The sequence below is a fragment of the Coffea arabica genome, chromosome 3c, assembly GCF_036785885.1.
Source record: "Coffea arabica cultivar ET-39 chromosome 3c, Coffea Arabica ET-39 HiFi, whole genome shotgun sequence".
NCBI lineage: Eukaryota > Viridiplantae > Streptophyta > Magnoliopsida > Gentianales > Rubiaceae > Coffea > Coffea arabica.
Window position 1 is genome coordinate 41,521,160 of NC_092314.1, and position 15,014 is coordinate 41,536,173.

The 15,014-nt window shown below is 36.1% G+C and overlaps 1 protein-coding gene and 2 pseudogenes across 1 annotated transcript; 1 reads left to right on the forward strand and 2 right to left on the reverse strand.

Moving 5' to 3' along the window:
- The first annotated feature begins 720 nt into the window (after nucleotides 1-720).
- On the forward strand, nucleotides 721-5,833 carry LOC113735104 (pentatricopeptide repeat-containing protein At3g29230-like; annotated as a pseudogene).
- Nucleotides 3,685-5,524, reverse strand: LOC113735965 (expansin-like B1; annotated as a pseudogene).
- Nucleotides 5,834-7,320: 1,487 nt separating the features above from the next.
- Nucleotides 7,321-8,895, reverse strand: LOC113735295 (uncharacterized). The gene has a single exon (XM_072082767.1). The coding sequence runs from the start codon at nucleotides 7,829-7,831 to the stop codon at nucleotides 7,595-7,597; it is 237 nt and encodes a 78-aa protein (XP_071938868.1). The 5' UTR covers nucleotides 7,832-8,895; the 3' UTR covers nucleotides 7,321-7,594.
- Nucleotides 8,896-15,014: the final 6,119 nt, after the last annotated feature.

Sequence of the window (15,014 nt, forward strand, 5' to 3'; positions counted from 1 at the left end):
CATTTTCCATTCCCATTTGGAAAGGTATATATGTTTAGTTCTTCTTGACAAAATATTGCACCCACTATTTTCGTAAGCATATTACCGAACAACTTTAAACGTATTTTCCAATCAACAGTTTTTGTACTACATTAATCAAAAAAGAGGTTTCAATAAAAGTTTTATAAAAACATCTCAAAACATCTAATTGCTGAAAGATTATTTCAATTAATCAATTCATGACCTATAATAATTTGGCCAAGTTAAAAGCACAAATTTAAGAGTTCAAACCACAGGTTAAACATGAGTAGTGTTGCTCGAAAATTATAGGTGTAAGAAATTTACATAATGATAAAAAAAAACTGCAATGGTTTAATTTGGATTCCACTATTCCTCGTAAACATATTGCCAAAGAACTTTAAATATAATTTCCAATCAACATTTTTTGTACTACATTAATCAAAAAAGAAGTTTCAATTGATGAAAGATCATTTCAATTCATGACCTATAATATTCTGGCCAACCTAAAAGCATCTATAAGAGTTCAAAGTTCAAACCAATGTTTTTTTTTTCATTTTCGGAACGACTTTTTTAAAATTATTTTGACAAGAGTACAGGGTGTAAACTGATGAAGTAAGCATCATTATACAGAAATTTAACTGTAAAACACCAAACTATACAATCCTCTCTGGATTAAGGTTTAGATTTCTTCCACTTCTCGTTTGTTGGAAAGAAACAAGAGTCACGGGACGGGTAATAGCCAATGCTAAGGGTAAAACTAAGAGTGAGAGTGTTTTTCCTTCCCCTTTCTTCCACATCGGTCCAGTGAGGGTTGAGTGAGTGAGATTTAAGTCCCTTGATCGCACCTAGAAGTCAGCAATTGTCTTTTGGGTGGAATTAAGGATTAAAGTTTAGATTTCTTCCACTTCTCGTTTGTTGGAAAGAAACAAGAGTCACGGGAAGGATAATAACCAATGCTGAGGGTAAAATCAAGAGTGCGAGTATTTCCCTTTCCCCTTTCTCCCACATCGGTCCAGTGAGGGTTGAGTGAGTGAGATTTAAATTCCTTGGTCACATTTTTTGGTGGGATTGAGGATTAAGGTTTAAATTTCTTCCACTTCTTGTTTGTTGAAAAAAATACAGTCCCTCTCTGATCTTGCCGCCAAATCTTGGACAGAAAAAGATGACCGTTAGGCTCAGAGCCGCCAGAAATTCAATCGACCTTTCCTCAAGAACCCTTGAAAAGTTCATCAAAACCCAGAGAAATCTTGCCAGGCCAACTCCAAAACTCTGGTCTGATACCGATAAACGAGTCCCCAGCCATCTAGACCATGATGGGGTGCAGATTTTAGATCTTAGCCACCCCATCCTGCATTTTAGACTCTATCAGTCCTAATCTCTATCATTTCAACCAAATATATACCCAACTCGTTGTCTCGGGCCTCATTCAACATCCCCTTGCTTCCGGCAGAGCAATTAAAAAGCTCTGTTCTTCTGAGTCTACACTTCCTTGTGCCATTAAAATATTTGATAATCTTGAATACCCAGATGCTTTTCTATTTAATACTATAATTAGAGGATACGTGAGATTCAATGACCCAAAAAAGGCATTGGCTTTTTACTATAATGGAATGGTTAAAAATTGCGTCTTTCAGAATAATTATACTTTTCCTATATTAGTTAAAGCTTGTGCTGATGCGGGTTTGTTAGATGAAGGGATAAAGATTCATTGTCGTGTTGTGAAATGTGGGTTTGAGTTGGATTTATTTGTTAGGAATGCTCTGATTCATATGTATTCTGTTTGTTTAAAAATTTGGGATGCAAGGAAGGTATTTGATTTATGTTCTGACTCAGATTTGGTAACGTGGAATACGATGATTGATGGGTATGTGAAGAATGGAGAACTGGGCTTTGCAAGGCAGATTTTCGATGGGATGCACGAAAGGGATGTTTTTAGTTGGAATTCAATAATTACAGGGTATGTAGGGGTTGGGGATATGGCGGCGGCAAAGGAGTTGTTTGAGGAGATGCCTTCTCGTGATGTTGTTTCTTGGAATTGTATGATTGATGGCTATGCCAGGACTGGAAATAAAGATGGAGCGAGGATGTTATTTGATCAAATGGATTGCCGGAATATGGTTTCTTGGACTACTATGTTGGCTCTTTATGTGAGGTTGAAGGACTATTCTGAGTGTTTGAGATTGTTTGATGAGATGATGGTGGAAGGAGATGTTCAGCCGAATGAGGCTATACTTGTAAGTGTTCTGATCTCTTGTGGACATCTGGGAAGGCTTGATCGAGGTCAATGGATTCATTCCTATATAAAAGGTAGTGGACGAATCAAGCCAGATGTGTTGCTTATGACAACTCTCTTGACAATGTTTGCAAAATGTGGGGCTATGGATTTGGCGAAGTTGATCTTTGATGAGATGCCAGAGAGAAGTGTTGTATCATGGAATTCTATGATTATGGGATATGGGATGCAAGGGCATGGAGAAAAAGCTCTTGAAATGTTTATGGAGGTGGAAAAGTGTGGAGTGATGCCAAATGATGCCACTTTTACATGCATCCCAAGTGCATGTAATCATGCTGGGATGGTGTTAGAGGGCTGGTGGTACTTTGATTTAATGCATAGAGTTTACAATATAGAGCCCAAGGTTAAGCACTATGGTTGCATGGTTGATCTCCTTGGCCGGGCTGGGTTGGTGCATGATAGTGAAGAACTTGTTAAGACAATTCCCGTGGAAGCAGGAACAGCTCTATGGGGGTCTGTACTTTCGGCATGCAGGACCTACTCCAGACTAGAACTTGGACAGATTGTTGCAAAGCGATTAATTGGTATGGAACCAGGGGATATTGGGCCATATGTGTTATTGTCCAACATATATGCCACAGAAGGGAGATGGGATGATGTGGAGAATATAAGAAAGTTGATGAAAGAAAAGGGCACAGAAAAGGAAGCTGGGTCTAGCCTTGTGCACTTGATGGATTTACAATCAGATATGTCTCAGAAAACTAGATCAGCCCACAAGAGAAGCATGGTTTACTCTATGTTGAGTGAAATGGGTGCTCAATTGAAGTTGTCATGCAGACAATAGAACAGGAAGAGGAATATATATTCTTTGTGGAAGAAATTATCAAAATTGGTTATTCGGAGACCAAATTCATGAATAGAAGGATTAAACCAATACAAAACTCCCTGCTAGAGAAGATTGAGTTCTGGAAGTTTTATAGTTGAAGCAAAGGGAAAACAGTTGATGATATTTTTTTTAACTGAAGATTTCGCTCAGCATATGCAAAAAATCAGAACGTGTTCGTGTTAATATTGAGTTGTGATTATTTGAGACGTAAGCATGCTAGGCAAAAGTTGACCTGAATACCAATTATCTATCAGATATCCTAGCCTGGCTTCTGAATTGAAGGTGATGGTATGACTTTTCGTGGTTCATCACTTGCATAGACAATAGGGTGATTTCCTAAGTTATGATTGCCCAACTTCATCGTGGAATACTGTTGATCTCAGTTTATGAATTAGCATTGGCATTCAAGTATTCAAGGCCATTGCTGCCCAGGTGAGATATAGTTGTAAATTCACAAAAGTTGTTCAGTTTGTTCAGAAGTAACATGAAATGCTGTATATTGACAGATACAATCAACATCTTGTCTATCAGAGATATGAAGCTTTGAAAGCTTTATGAGTAAATGTTGAAAGAAAAATAATTATGTCTTGCATCCAATTTATTCATATGCAATCAATTGTTTTGACATAGGAGGAGGATACAATTAGTCCACAGTCTACGGTAGAGAATTACTACAAACCTATAATTCTTCTCCTGGTTACTTTTACTAGTGAGCAGTAATGGAATGACTAACTGTAGAACGCCAACTTCTTGTACCATCTCCTGACTAAATTTGGATACGAAACGAATAAAAAATAAAGCACAAGAACACCGAGGACTTATTGACCGTAGAATGACAACATTCAGTTTCTTTGGCTATGCATTTACTTGTACTCCTGAGTCATATGTGTCTCCAGGTTTCCAATTTCCTGGTATGTTATTGACTGGAACTACCCATGTCTCATCTTCATCATTGGCACTAAATAGCATCCTTATCGATAAAGGCCCGCTTGGTGGCGAGGTGGTTGTCCATACTGCTCCATGAGTCCTATCCAATAGTTTACAAACAAAGTTTTGTGTCTGCACAAAGAAAAATGTGCATTTGTCAGTTAAGCACACTTCTGAACTATAGTCAAGGAGTCTAGGTAGTGTGCTTTTACCCAGACTGATTAATTAATATTGTGACACTCAAAGTCTGTGAAACAAAACTATTCTTGTTTTACAGATAATTTGACAATATCTTTCATAAACTTGGTCTATGGAAAATGAGTAGGTTCCAGTATCAAAGGGGAAAAAGCACTGTATGGCACCTCACAGAGCTGCACAGCTGTAATGTCCATCTTTCCTTGCTGGTACAGTATTTCAAAAGCTAAATAATAAGGGTTATTGCTGCTCTCATCGATCTTGAATGTAATATTTTTGTTAAGATAGCTACATGAGACCCTGTTCAAAAAGAGACAGAGAGATTCATTTAGTTCACAGAGGTTTTACTTCCATGGAGGATACAATGAAGTTTTGTGTTTTCATGGACTTGCTTAATTACTTTTATGGAATAAATCAATGGTAAACCCAAGGAAAAGAACATATAGTTCCTGCAGATGCTCTCCTCTCAGTCATATGAAAGTTCAATTTGTGAGCTTCTAACTTCTAAATCATCTGTTATTAGTTAAATCTAGAAGCTTTCTTAATGACCATGAAGCATATCTTGTAGCTTTCTTAATGACCATGAAGCATATCTCTAACATTCTATATTCAATGTCAACTATTCCAAGTGCCAGTAGAGAGGCTGCTGCATCTGTGCTCCGTGCCATCTGACTAAAGGCTCGCTGGCTGAGAATGAAGTCAGTTTGATCACTGCTTCCATGGTCAGTTATGACTACAGTTACTCCTTTATCCAGGCAATAATAACTGTTAGTGCACCTTACCTGATTAAGAGCAGCATGATAGAGTCATTAGACATAAATATAGATAATGCATACAAGCATATGAAAACGTCAGGCATTCTAATGACATGTATAATATTGTGGCATGCTGTAATTACCTGATAGCAAGCGCCACATCCTACACCCGCTCGATACAGCTCTGCTGCAGCCGAAACGTCACCGCCATTGAGTGTTGCTCCAAACTTACCAAAGCCACATTTCCCAACTGCGATCATATTAAGCGCGATATTAGTGCTAGCAATTAATGTGCATGAATTCATGTCATCTAAAATTGCAAAGCAAGCAAGACAACACGCTTTCATGCTCATGCTTATGAATTTGTATATGTAGCTTGATCCTGACCTTCTGTTCCTTTTTCGTCAGAATTTGGGTAATAACCTGCCCGAGAATGGATAAAACAATCAGGACAGGTCTCAGACTTTCCAAGACTGTGCATGAAAGGAAACATGCAACAAAGATCAAGAGCCATCTCAGGGGTGCCATTGCAAATGCAGGGTAGAGGGATGCAAATGAAACAAGAAGTTGGTTGCAGAAGAAGTGGATGATGAGTTCTGCTGCATTTATAGAGCTAAACAAGCAAATTGCCTCCAGTTCGGTAAAATCTATGACTTTGACATTCTGCTCAAGTTCGATTTGAATTAATGAATTCTGTTAAGGTTGTACCCAGCAACTTTCTTAGACCTAAGCATTACGTGTTTTGAGTTGCGCAGAAAAACCACTTTCTGACCTTCCATAGTTTATAATTTTTCAAGATTGCAGTCTGGAATCTGCAAGGACTCACTTTTCTTTCTTTCTCATGGTTTCATTCTTCATTTTTCCACATTCTTATCTCGTATTTTATGGTCTGAAAGATGTTAATTAATGTTAAATACTTCAAAGCCAATCATCTGTTTAGGACATCTTTTCTTCATTAGCTGATTCGAATGTCAATGTTTCATGCCTGGACTTCTTCTCAATCTACGGACTTCTCAGATAGCAATCATTACAGTCTTTAGCATCATTCATTGGACAAACATAACCCGGAAAACTTAAAAGCTTCAACAGCTCAGCTAACTTTGAACGTTCAAACAATTTGGTCCACATTTCAAGCCTTGTATGGCTCTACGTCAAATTGTATATTCCTCAATTTTGAATGACAAGCTTGCCTTGTATTCTGCAAGTGATTTGGACCAGTTAGGTCCTTTTGCACCAAAAGTTTCCTGCCTGAAAAATCCCACATTTTTTTTTCTGTTCACAGTGCCTTGCCGTGCATAAAAATTCTGCTCAAATCAGCAGCAGACTAGACTATTTTACAAAAAAAATTATTCTATTTCATACTAGTCATGAGTTTTTGTGTACTAATTCATTCTTCTTCTAACTTATTAAACCCCTTAAATGCTGGCTTTGTCAAAGTGTCATTTCATTCTCCTCGCAAATAGTAGTGTGTCGGACGTCCTAACTCCGCTGCTTCAATTTTCTCCCGTGGACAATTTGTCAATATGAGAAAAGAACATGAGATGCTTAAACACAAAAGTATTTAGCCTGCTCCCTTTCTTCATTTCTTCGTTTTCATTCCTTTATCTGTTTCTTTTGTGGACTGAAGTCTTTCATTCTTTTGGGTACAAAAATCAAGTCATGGAACACAGCGGGTAGAAAATTTCCATATGTTCGAAGAATCAAAACCACTAAAAAACAACAGATTTGGATTTCATTTGAAAGTACTATCACGTTAGAGTTAGACAACCACTTTTGTCTATTCAGCAAGAAGCTAAAGTGTTCTATTTGGAGAAGAAAACAGTCTCTTTCTACTGTTTGGTGAGCTGCCACAATAGTAGAGGATCTTTTTGCACGCAGCAGATTCAGAGAATTAACGCTTGGCAAGAAAAGAATTCCAATGAAACTTGTTATTCAGCTGAAATGGACATGGCCAGGAGAGGCAACAACATACATTTCCTTCCTAAAACAGCAAATTAGTGACTGTAATTTATGCTTAATGATGTTGATTTGGTATCAATGATGTAGGCCCGTATAGGCTAATGAGATCAGAGAAGACTAATTAATCCACAAGATTAGACAAATCTATAATCCATTCAACACATCATCCATGACATGGAAAGCATATTCAGGTAGGATCCTACCCAGATTTTGTCAACTTTGGTTGTTGCCAGGAACTTACCATCCAAGAAATTAAATGTTGTTTCCGAGACAACACAATGAAGCCCAGGAGCTATCAGAGAGGGGGAAAAAAAATCATGTCCAACTTTACAGAGAATTCAACTCGCAGACAAGGAAAGCAGAGGTGATTGCAAACTTCATTAGAAGGAAGTGGAACTGATGATAACTTCCAATACACGAGTTACATCAGAACTCCGTTACCAAAACAAATTCTTCTGAGTGCAGGGAATCAATTTTTTATACAAAATTAAGACCAAATACGATGATCAAAAAACCATGAAAAACAAATGGAAGAGTCTAGATTAAAGATTTACACCCATAGAAACTATCAGAACTTATCAGAAACCCCCAGCTTTCCCATAAAAAGAAGGAACAAAAAAGACCATGCATACTAATTAATTAACCAGTTCCAGTAACACCCAAGTCCTCCTTGTCATCATGCTTGCCAGCGCCAAAAACAGGACCTCCCTTGCCCACAGGATCCTCTACTTTCTCCTGAATTTTATCAACCTCAATATAGCCCTCATCCTCCTTGGAATAAAGGTTGGTTCTGGGCTTGTTCTCTCCTACATCTTTTGATTCATACGTTGTAGCCGTATAGGACTCCTTTGGTTGTGCTCCTTGTGCCCCTGACATCCTTAATTTCACCTTACTAGTATTTTGACCCGTGCTATGCACAGATTATATTTCAAATCAAAATAACATTGTATATATTTATATATTGTGGTACAGAATAATATATATAGATTGAAAAATTTAAAGAAGTGTATGCTTAACATGTTGAAAAATTTTAATTTATAATGATTTACATGATAGTGGAATTGTTAACACATTTAAGGAGAGGGTTAGGTTGATTGGTGAGATGAGAAAAGTTTTCTAAAAAAAAAAATCAATTTATCGGTATCCGACAAAATATATTATGTTATACCTATATATCAAAACTTATAATATAAAAAAATAAATTATAACCAATTTATTTTCTTCCATTTTTAGAAAAAAAATCTTTCTCATATCTTGTACCGCTAAAATTGATGACTGCATTTAGATTAGCATTTTTCATAAACTTTAACGTATATTTAAAAAAAATCTCGGTAATGTATGTTTTTAGAGTTCTTAAAATTATTAAAAATCACCATATTTCCCTATTTTCTTATCCGCCAGCTAGTCATTAGATGCCTTCTACGACTTTCGTATTTTCTATCATGGTATCACTCTCTCTATTTTTTTTTCGTCATTTCTGTCATATCTCTGCAATCTCCTTTCTTCTTCTCTCCCTTCTCCGCCCATCCTTGTAACTCACATTTCTCCTTCAACCTGTCTCGCCACTTTTTAACTCCTCACCATTTTCTTCTCTCCCTCCTACCCCCATACCCAACCTCTAAATTCATATCCCTGCGATATTTAACTTTACCTGTCATAATGAAATTATAAAATTGAAAAGGGAAAATGGTCAATTTAGTCCCTAAACTTTTTTTTACTGTCAATTTAGTCCTCATTTAATTTTTTTGGCCAATTTAATCCCTATACTTATTCATCGATTCCAATTAAGGAACATCGCGGCGGCGCCACCTTATAATTTCGATGAAACTTCTAATTGAGCAATTAAACAGGGGTATTTCGGGTACTTCACTGATGGACAATAAAATAAGAAGTAAAATAGAAGGAAAAATTTACCAACACATTTTTATAGCAAGAAAAACCCACCGAACTTCATTAACCTATTAACATAACAAATCAAAGAGATTTAATCAAGGGGTGGTGATCGGGGGGTTCTATACAAGGCGGTAGTGATGGTGGTGGACGGGTTCTATACAATGTAGTGGTGAAGGTGATTGAGGTGGAGGCGGGGAGTGCACAACTGGCGGTGGAGGTAGCGAGTGTACAAGTGGTGGGGGGCGGTGATGAGTAAATGTACACTGGTGGTGGAGGTGGGGATGAATTTGGTGGCGGAGGAGGTGGTGAATTATAATATTACGGGATAGGTGGTGGAGAGAATAGAGGAGGTGGTGGAGAATTTGGTTGTAAAGGTAGCGGTAAGCACACACAGTATGGCGGAGTCGGCGAAGGAGATGGAGGGAAAGGTAGAGGTGATGAGATAGCTGGAGAAGGAGCTGGAGATGGCGGTGGATGAGATGGAGGAGGGGGAGAAGGTGGAGGAGAAGATGGAGGAGGTGGTGGCGGAAGAGGAGAAGGTAGAGACAGTGAGGAAAGAGGAGAAGAAGGTGGAGGGGGTAAGGGAGGAGGAAGTGGCAGAGAATAAACCGGCAGTGGCAGAGAAAGCGGTGGAGAAGGAGAGTAAACAGGTGGCGGTGGGGGTGGTAAAGGTGATGGGGGTGTATAAACTGGCGGTGGAGGAGAGGAAAAATGAGGGCGAGGAGGCGATAAGGGCACCGACACTGGAGATGAAGGTGGTGGAGGGGACAAGGTCGGAATAAATGGATGACACTTGAATGCACTGCAGTGAATTTCTTAGACAAGAATGCCTTACACTGAGTAGCAGGGCGCTGCGTTGGCCTAGCTGGCAAACAATTCTGGCGGTTGTCGAATGTTGGCAGGCCAAAACTCGTCGGACGTTCACCATTGGAAAGTTATTTTTGGTCTGTGTTTATAGTTGCCAGTACTCTTGGCAACCTAAAGTCTGTACCCCATTTGTGCATCAATTACAGAGCATTGTTTTACGCGCACAGAAGGCAAAAGCCGCAAAACCAGCAAATAAAGAAATTTTGAAGAGGAAGCACTCCGTACATTCAACAATGTCAGGCAATCTCCTGAAAGAATTCAAGCAGCTCATTACTTCTTAAAGGACTTTGTTTTCTCTTTAAGGTACATTAACCGGCGGCCTATGTACGACGGAATAGTCCCTCCCAGCCTATGTTTTCAGAACCGGACCGGATAGCGACTCGGCCGAGGTCAGGGGTCAGGGGTCAATGGGTTCGACCGGGGGTCGATAGGGGTCGAACCGGATGACGTCATAAATAAAAATTATTTTAAAATTAAAATGTTATATATATAATATCTAATAATATATTGATATTAATAAAGGCATATTCATATATATTTGATGTTTCAAATATATTTAACAAGAAAATACAAAGAAATTAGAACAATCAAGTAGCAATTTATATTATTTAATAAATATTAACAAGTTTAGAATTAAAATTATGAATTTAATTGAAAAATAACATCAAATTTTAGGACAATATTTATAAAGTATCAAATATTTGAGGTATATCAATAAGTTTTAACAATTTAGGGGGTCAAAACATAATATTAAAAAGTTTGAATTTTTTTTTTAAAAAAATACTGTTGAACCGGAAAAACCGGTTTTTTCCCGGTCAAACCCGGTCAAACCCGGTTTTTGACCGGCTTTGACCGGGTTTTAAATTTCCGGTTTTCTAATGTGACTCGGACCGGCTACCTGGCCGGTTCCCGGTTCAACCGGTTCGACCGGCCGGTCCGGTCCGAGTTTGAAAACAGAGCTCCCAGCATGTTATGTGCCACATTCACGGCTCCAAACACACCAGTCCGGTTTTTCTCACTGGTTTTGTGTTTTTCCTTCTATTTTATTTCTTATTTTACTGCCCATCAGTGAAGTACCCGAAATGCCCCTGTTTAATTGCTTAATTAGAAGTTTCATCGAAATTATAAGGTGGCGCCGCTGCGATGTTCCTCAATTGGAACCGATAAATAAGTATAGGGATTAAATTGGTCAAAAAAATTAAGTGGGGACTAAATTGATAGTAAAAAAAAGTTTAGGGAGTAAATTGGCCATTTTCCCAATTGAAAATTGATTACAATGGTTGCAATTATTAGTATCTAAAAATAGAAATGAAAAACTGATAATATCTATAATATGCTCAAGTACTACAATCAATATATATATATATATGTTTTAACATAGCAAATAATATTTACATATGAAGACAGCAATAAGAATACATAAAATAATTAATGATACCAAAAGTTATCCTTAATTTTTGGGTTTTGCACTCTTATTCAAATCTAATCAGGGTCAAATTTGGGCTAGATATTTACAAATTAAGTAGTATTTTAGGGTCGCATGTTCTATATTTTTCTCTTAAACTATAATGTTACTTTTTTAAAATTTTTTGTTAGAATTGGTGTTGTTATTATCATTATTTTTATCAAAAATGAATATTTCAAAAAAAAAATTCCACGTTAAAAGGCCAGTAGTACTTTGTTTTTTATTTAGTGATTTCATAATTTAGATTTCATGAATGGTACCATTGTTGATTTTTTAAATCCACGACATTATTTCCTTTTTGTTTTCTATTGAATTTTGCCCTTTTACTTGGGATTACTAAGTTAAAAGATAAAATATTATCATTTACTTTTTACTTTTACTAAGCTTGGTAATGTTTTCTCTTTATTTACCCTCCCACTAATAAACTTCAAACCAAATTCCTATCTAAATGGAGCACTTCTTATTTATTTAAATTAGAAAGGCATGGAAGCCACTTCTTACCATAGTTATTAAATCCGGCCTGGGGAGGAACCCGGTGAAAGAGGTGGATCAACGAGTTACTGGTTCAACCGGTGAGTGAGTGGTCCAACTAGTGGGTCACTACATATATTTAAATATTATGTTTTATAATTTTTATGCATAATAAATATTCAGTTAGTTTAATTTATTATAGATTCATTAATTTTTATAAGAATTAACAACCTAAATTTAATTAGTAATCCACCAAACTTCAAGTATAAAATTTTATCTAAGTGTAATTATCTAGTTTATTTATAAATTTTAAGTGCAAAAGTTTATTAAGAATAATATTTGCCTTTAAAATGATTTGTGTAATATGTTCTTTTTAAGCCAATTTCATAATTTATAGAGTTCAGGGAATAATAAAAATATTATTAAAAGATTCCAAATAAATTTTGTTTTGGAGAAATAAAATAAGAATAAGACTCTAATATATAGTATAAGAACAAAATAACTAATAAAATGGTTGACTAGTCTGGCGATAATGGTAGTCTACTTCTTTGCATGAGGTCACGCGTTCGAATCTCCATTCTAGCAATGTTTATAAAATTTTTCCGTAAACCAGGTTCCTCGTAAAATCGGTCGGTTCAACCGAGTTAACCGGTTCAACCGTCGATCTGTTGAAAAGTCAACGGATTCAATGCAGAAACGATCTTATTAAGAACCCGGCCTGGTTTCATGGCCGGTTCACCGGGTTGACCGGTTGAACCGCCGAGCCGGGTCGAGTTTAATAACTATGCTTCTTACTTAGGAAAATGTTATTTGCACTCCGTTTTTTATTATTTGCAATTTCACCATTTGTTTTATCATATAGTCTAATTAATGAAAACTATATGATCAAAATGATTATTGAAGTGTGCATAACAAAAATGGAGTGTAAATAATCTTACTTATTTAAATTAATAAGAAAGCATGAAAAGATATTATATTTGTTATATCTTGTTATGATCTTATAGAAGTTTTAATTGGAGTAGAATCATAAATAATGCAAGACAATCGGAAACGTGATGAGTTGAAGTTCAAATAGGATAACATGCATATTAACCAACAATTTGAAATGGAATGATTTTAAAAAGTAACCAACAATGTCAAATGTGAAGAGTAGATGTGGAAGTTAAGAGGAATATATTTTACAAATTAAATTAAATGTGAAATGCTAGAAAAATGGAATTGGTAGTGAAAAGATGTGTGGAGGCTTGTTGCTAAAAATTCCTTCTCAAATTTATATAGATATAGATTTTAGAACAACCTTAAATCTCTCTGCCTATGTTCAATAATTTTTTGTATTCCTTGGTACTGGTAACTAGTTGATGGGGTTTCCCTTCTTTCTTGTTTTTCCTTAAAATCCATCTATGAGATCCTAGGATGAACAACAACTTTTATCTGGTTCGAATTTTGATCCCTTTGTGCCACGTTTCATGTTGCTAGTTTGTGTTGTGCATGCATGAGTAGGGTTGTAATCGAGTCGAGTCGAGCCCGAGTATCGCCATACTCGAGCTCGACTCGACATAGAGATAGGGGTGCTCGAGCTCGAGCGAGTAGTATTATTGGAGCTCGAGCTTGAGCTCGAAACTTGCTCTCAGTACTCGAGCTCGACTCGCATGGGCTCGAGTCCATTTGAGCATTCGAGCCTTTTCGAGCTCTATCGAGCTCGAGTTATCAAATTTCATTTTCTTGATAATTTTTGAGTGAAAAGTCATTATTGCCCTTTTAAAATTTTTATATAATTTGAAATATTTCGTAAATTCGACAATTTTTTTGGGTATAATGGTAATTTTATATATTAAATAATATATATAATTTTAATAATAATATATTAAATAATTAAAATTAATATGCTTGAAAAGTCTCGTCGAGCCTCCGAGCATCTCTTCTGGATGCTCGAGCTCGACTCGATAGCCTTATCGAGCTGCTCGAGCTCGACTCGAACTCGGTTTGATCGAGTTTGAGTCAAGCTTTTGACCGAACTCGCGAGCAGCTCGGTTCGATTACAACCCTATGCATGAGGGAGCGATGTCGCGAGCTCGGTTCGATTACAACCCTATGCATGAGGGAGCGATGTTAGATGTGTTACACGTCCACAACCTTTGTATTATACGTGTTACATGCTCATCCATGCTACGTACAGACTGTTTTGCAAAGGCTTCGGCCTACATGAAACTAGCAAGTGCTCAACAATTCTACACAGAATCATACAATGTTGTCCAAGGGCGATTTTCAGATTTGATTTGAAGGTAGGAACAGGGTCCAATAAAATTAGGACAAATCATTTAAAACGTTGCTTACATTTTGTCAAAATGAATTTTTCGTTCTTTACTTTTGAAATAGTCAATTTATATTTCTTATAAAATCAAATCAGTAGAATTTAGTTTTTTATCACTTTTTATCATAAGTCCCTCACGTAATCTATATATGGTCTTCTTTTTTTTCAGAGTAAAAAAGTTAAATCTCATGTGTAATTAAATAAATGATCCAATTCATAATTATTTTTGCCTCTAAAAAAGTAGGATCTGACCTGAATATTTTTATTTTTCTCCTAAAAAGTGGGATCCGATCTAATTCATTTTTATTTTTGCCTCTAAAAAAAGTGGAATTTGATCTTTTTATATCTTAAAAAAATGATTACATATGGGTCACGTAGTGATTTCAAACTAAAAAATGGTCAAAAATTTAGACTGGATAAAATTTTGCAAAATTAAATTTGTAAAAAAAATATAAAATTAATATTTTAAAAGTGAAAGATGAAAATTTTCATTTAACAAAATGTGGAAGACATTTTAAACAATTTTCCTTAAAATGAAATAAAAATAGCCTATATTTGTGGGCTTGAGGCACACAGATTAAACAATGTGATTGATTAGTATGAGCCGATAGTCAAATTTTCACTGAATTACTCATAACATTATTGAATTGATCGTGCAGGGGATTGTTAATATCACAAAAAAAAATAGTAGTTTCTTGTCCATTGAAACTTTTGGGGATTCGTACAATAATTATGCTATAACGCAATTTAGACATGAAAAGTTGAATAGAGCATATATATAGCACATTGAGTTGAAAAGTTGAAAGAGATTATTATTACCAGCAAAGAGTGCGATTCTGATTTCTGTGAAGGCCCAAATATGCCTTTTTGTTGGCAAACAAATAACTTTCAAACAAGTAGAAAATATAGATTTTATCATTACGTATCTGAGATTGGCTGATTGACAGTAATTTACTATTACGTATCCGAAGATCAATGGTGAGTTTTTTACATTTGTTTTTCTTTCATAATAAATATCTTCTTTTAAAAGTGGTTTAATTGATTATTTCTTA

What these genes read in the sequence shown, in the direction of transcription:
- LOC113735295 (XM_072082767.1), bottom strand. Translation starts at nt 7,831, where the DNA reads ATGTCAGGGGCACAAGGAGCACAACCAAAGGAGTCCTATACGGCTACA.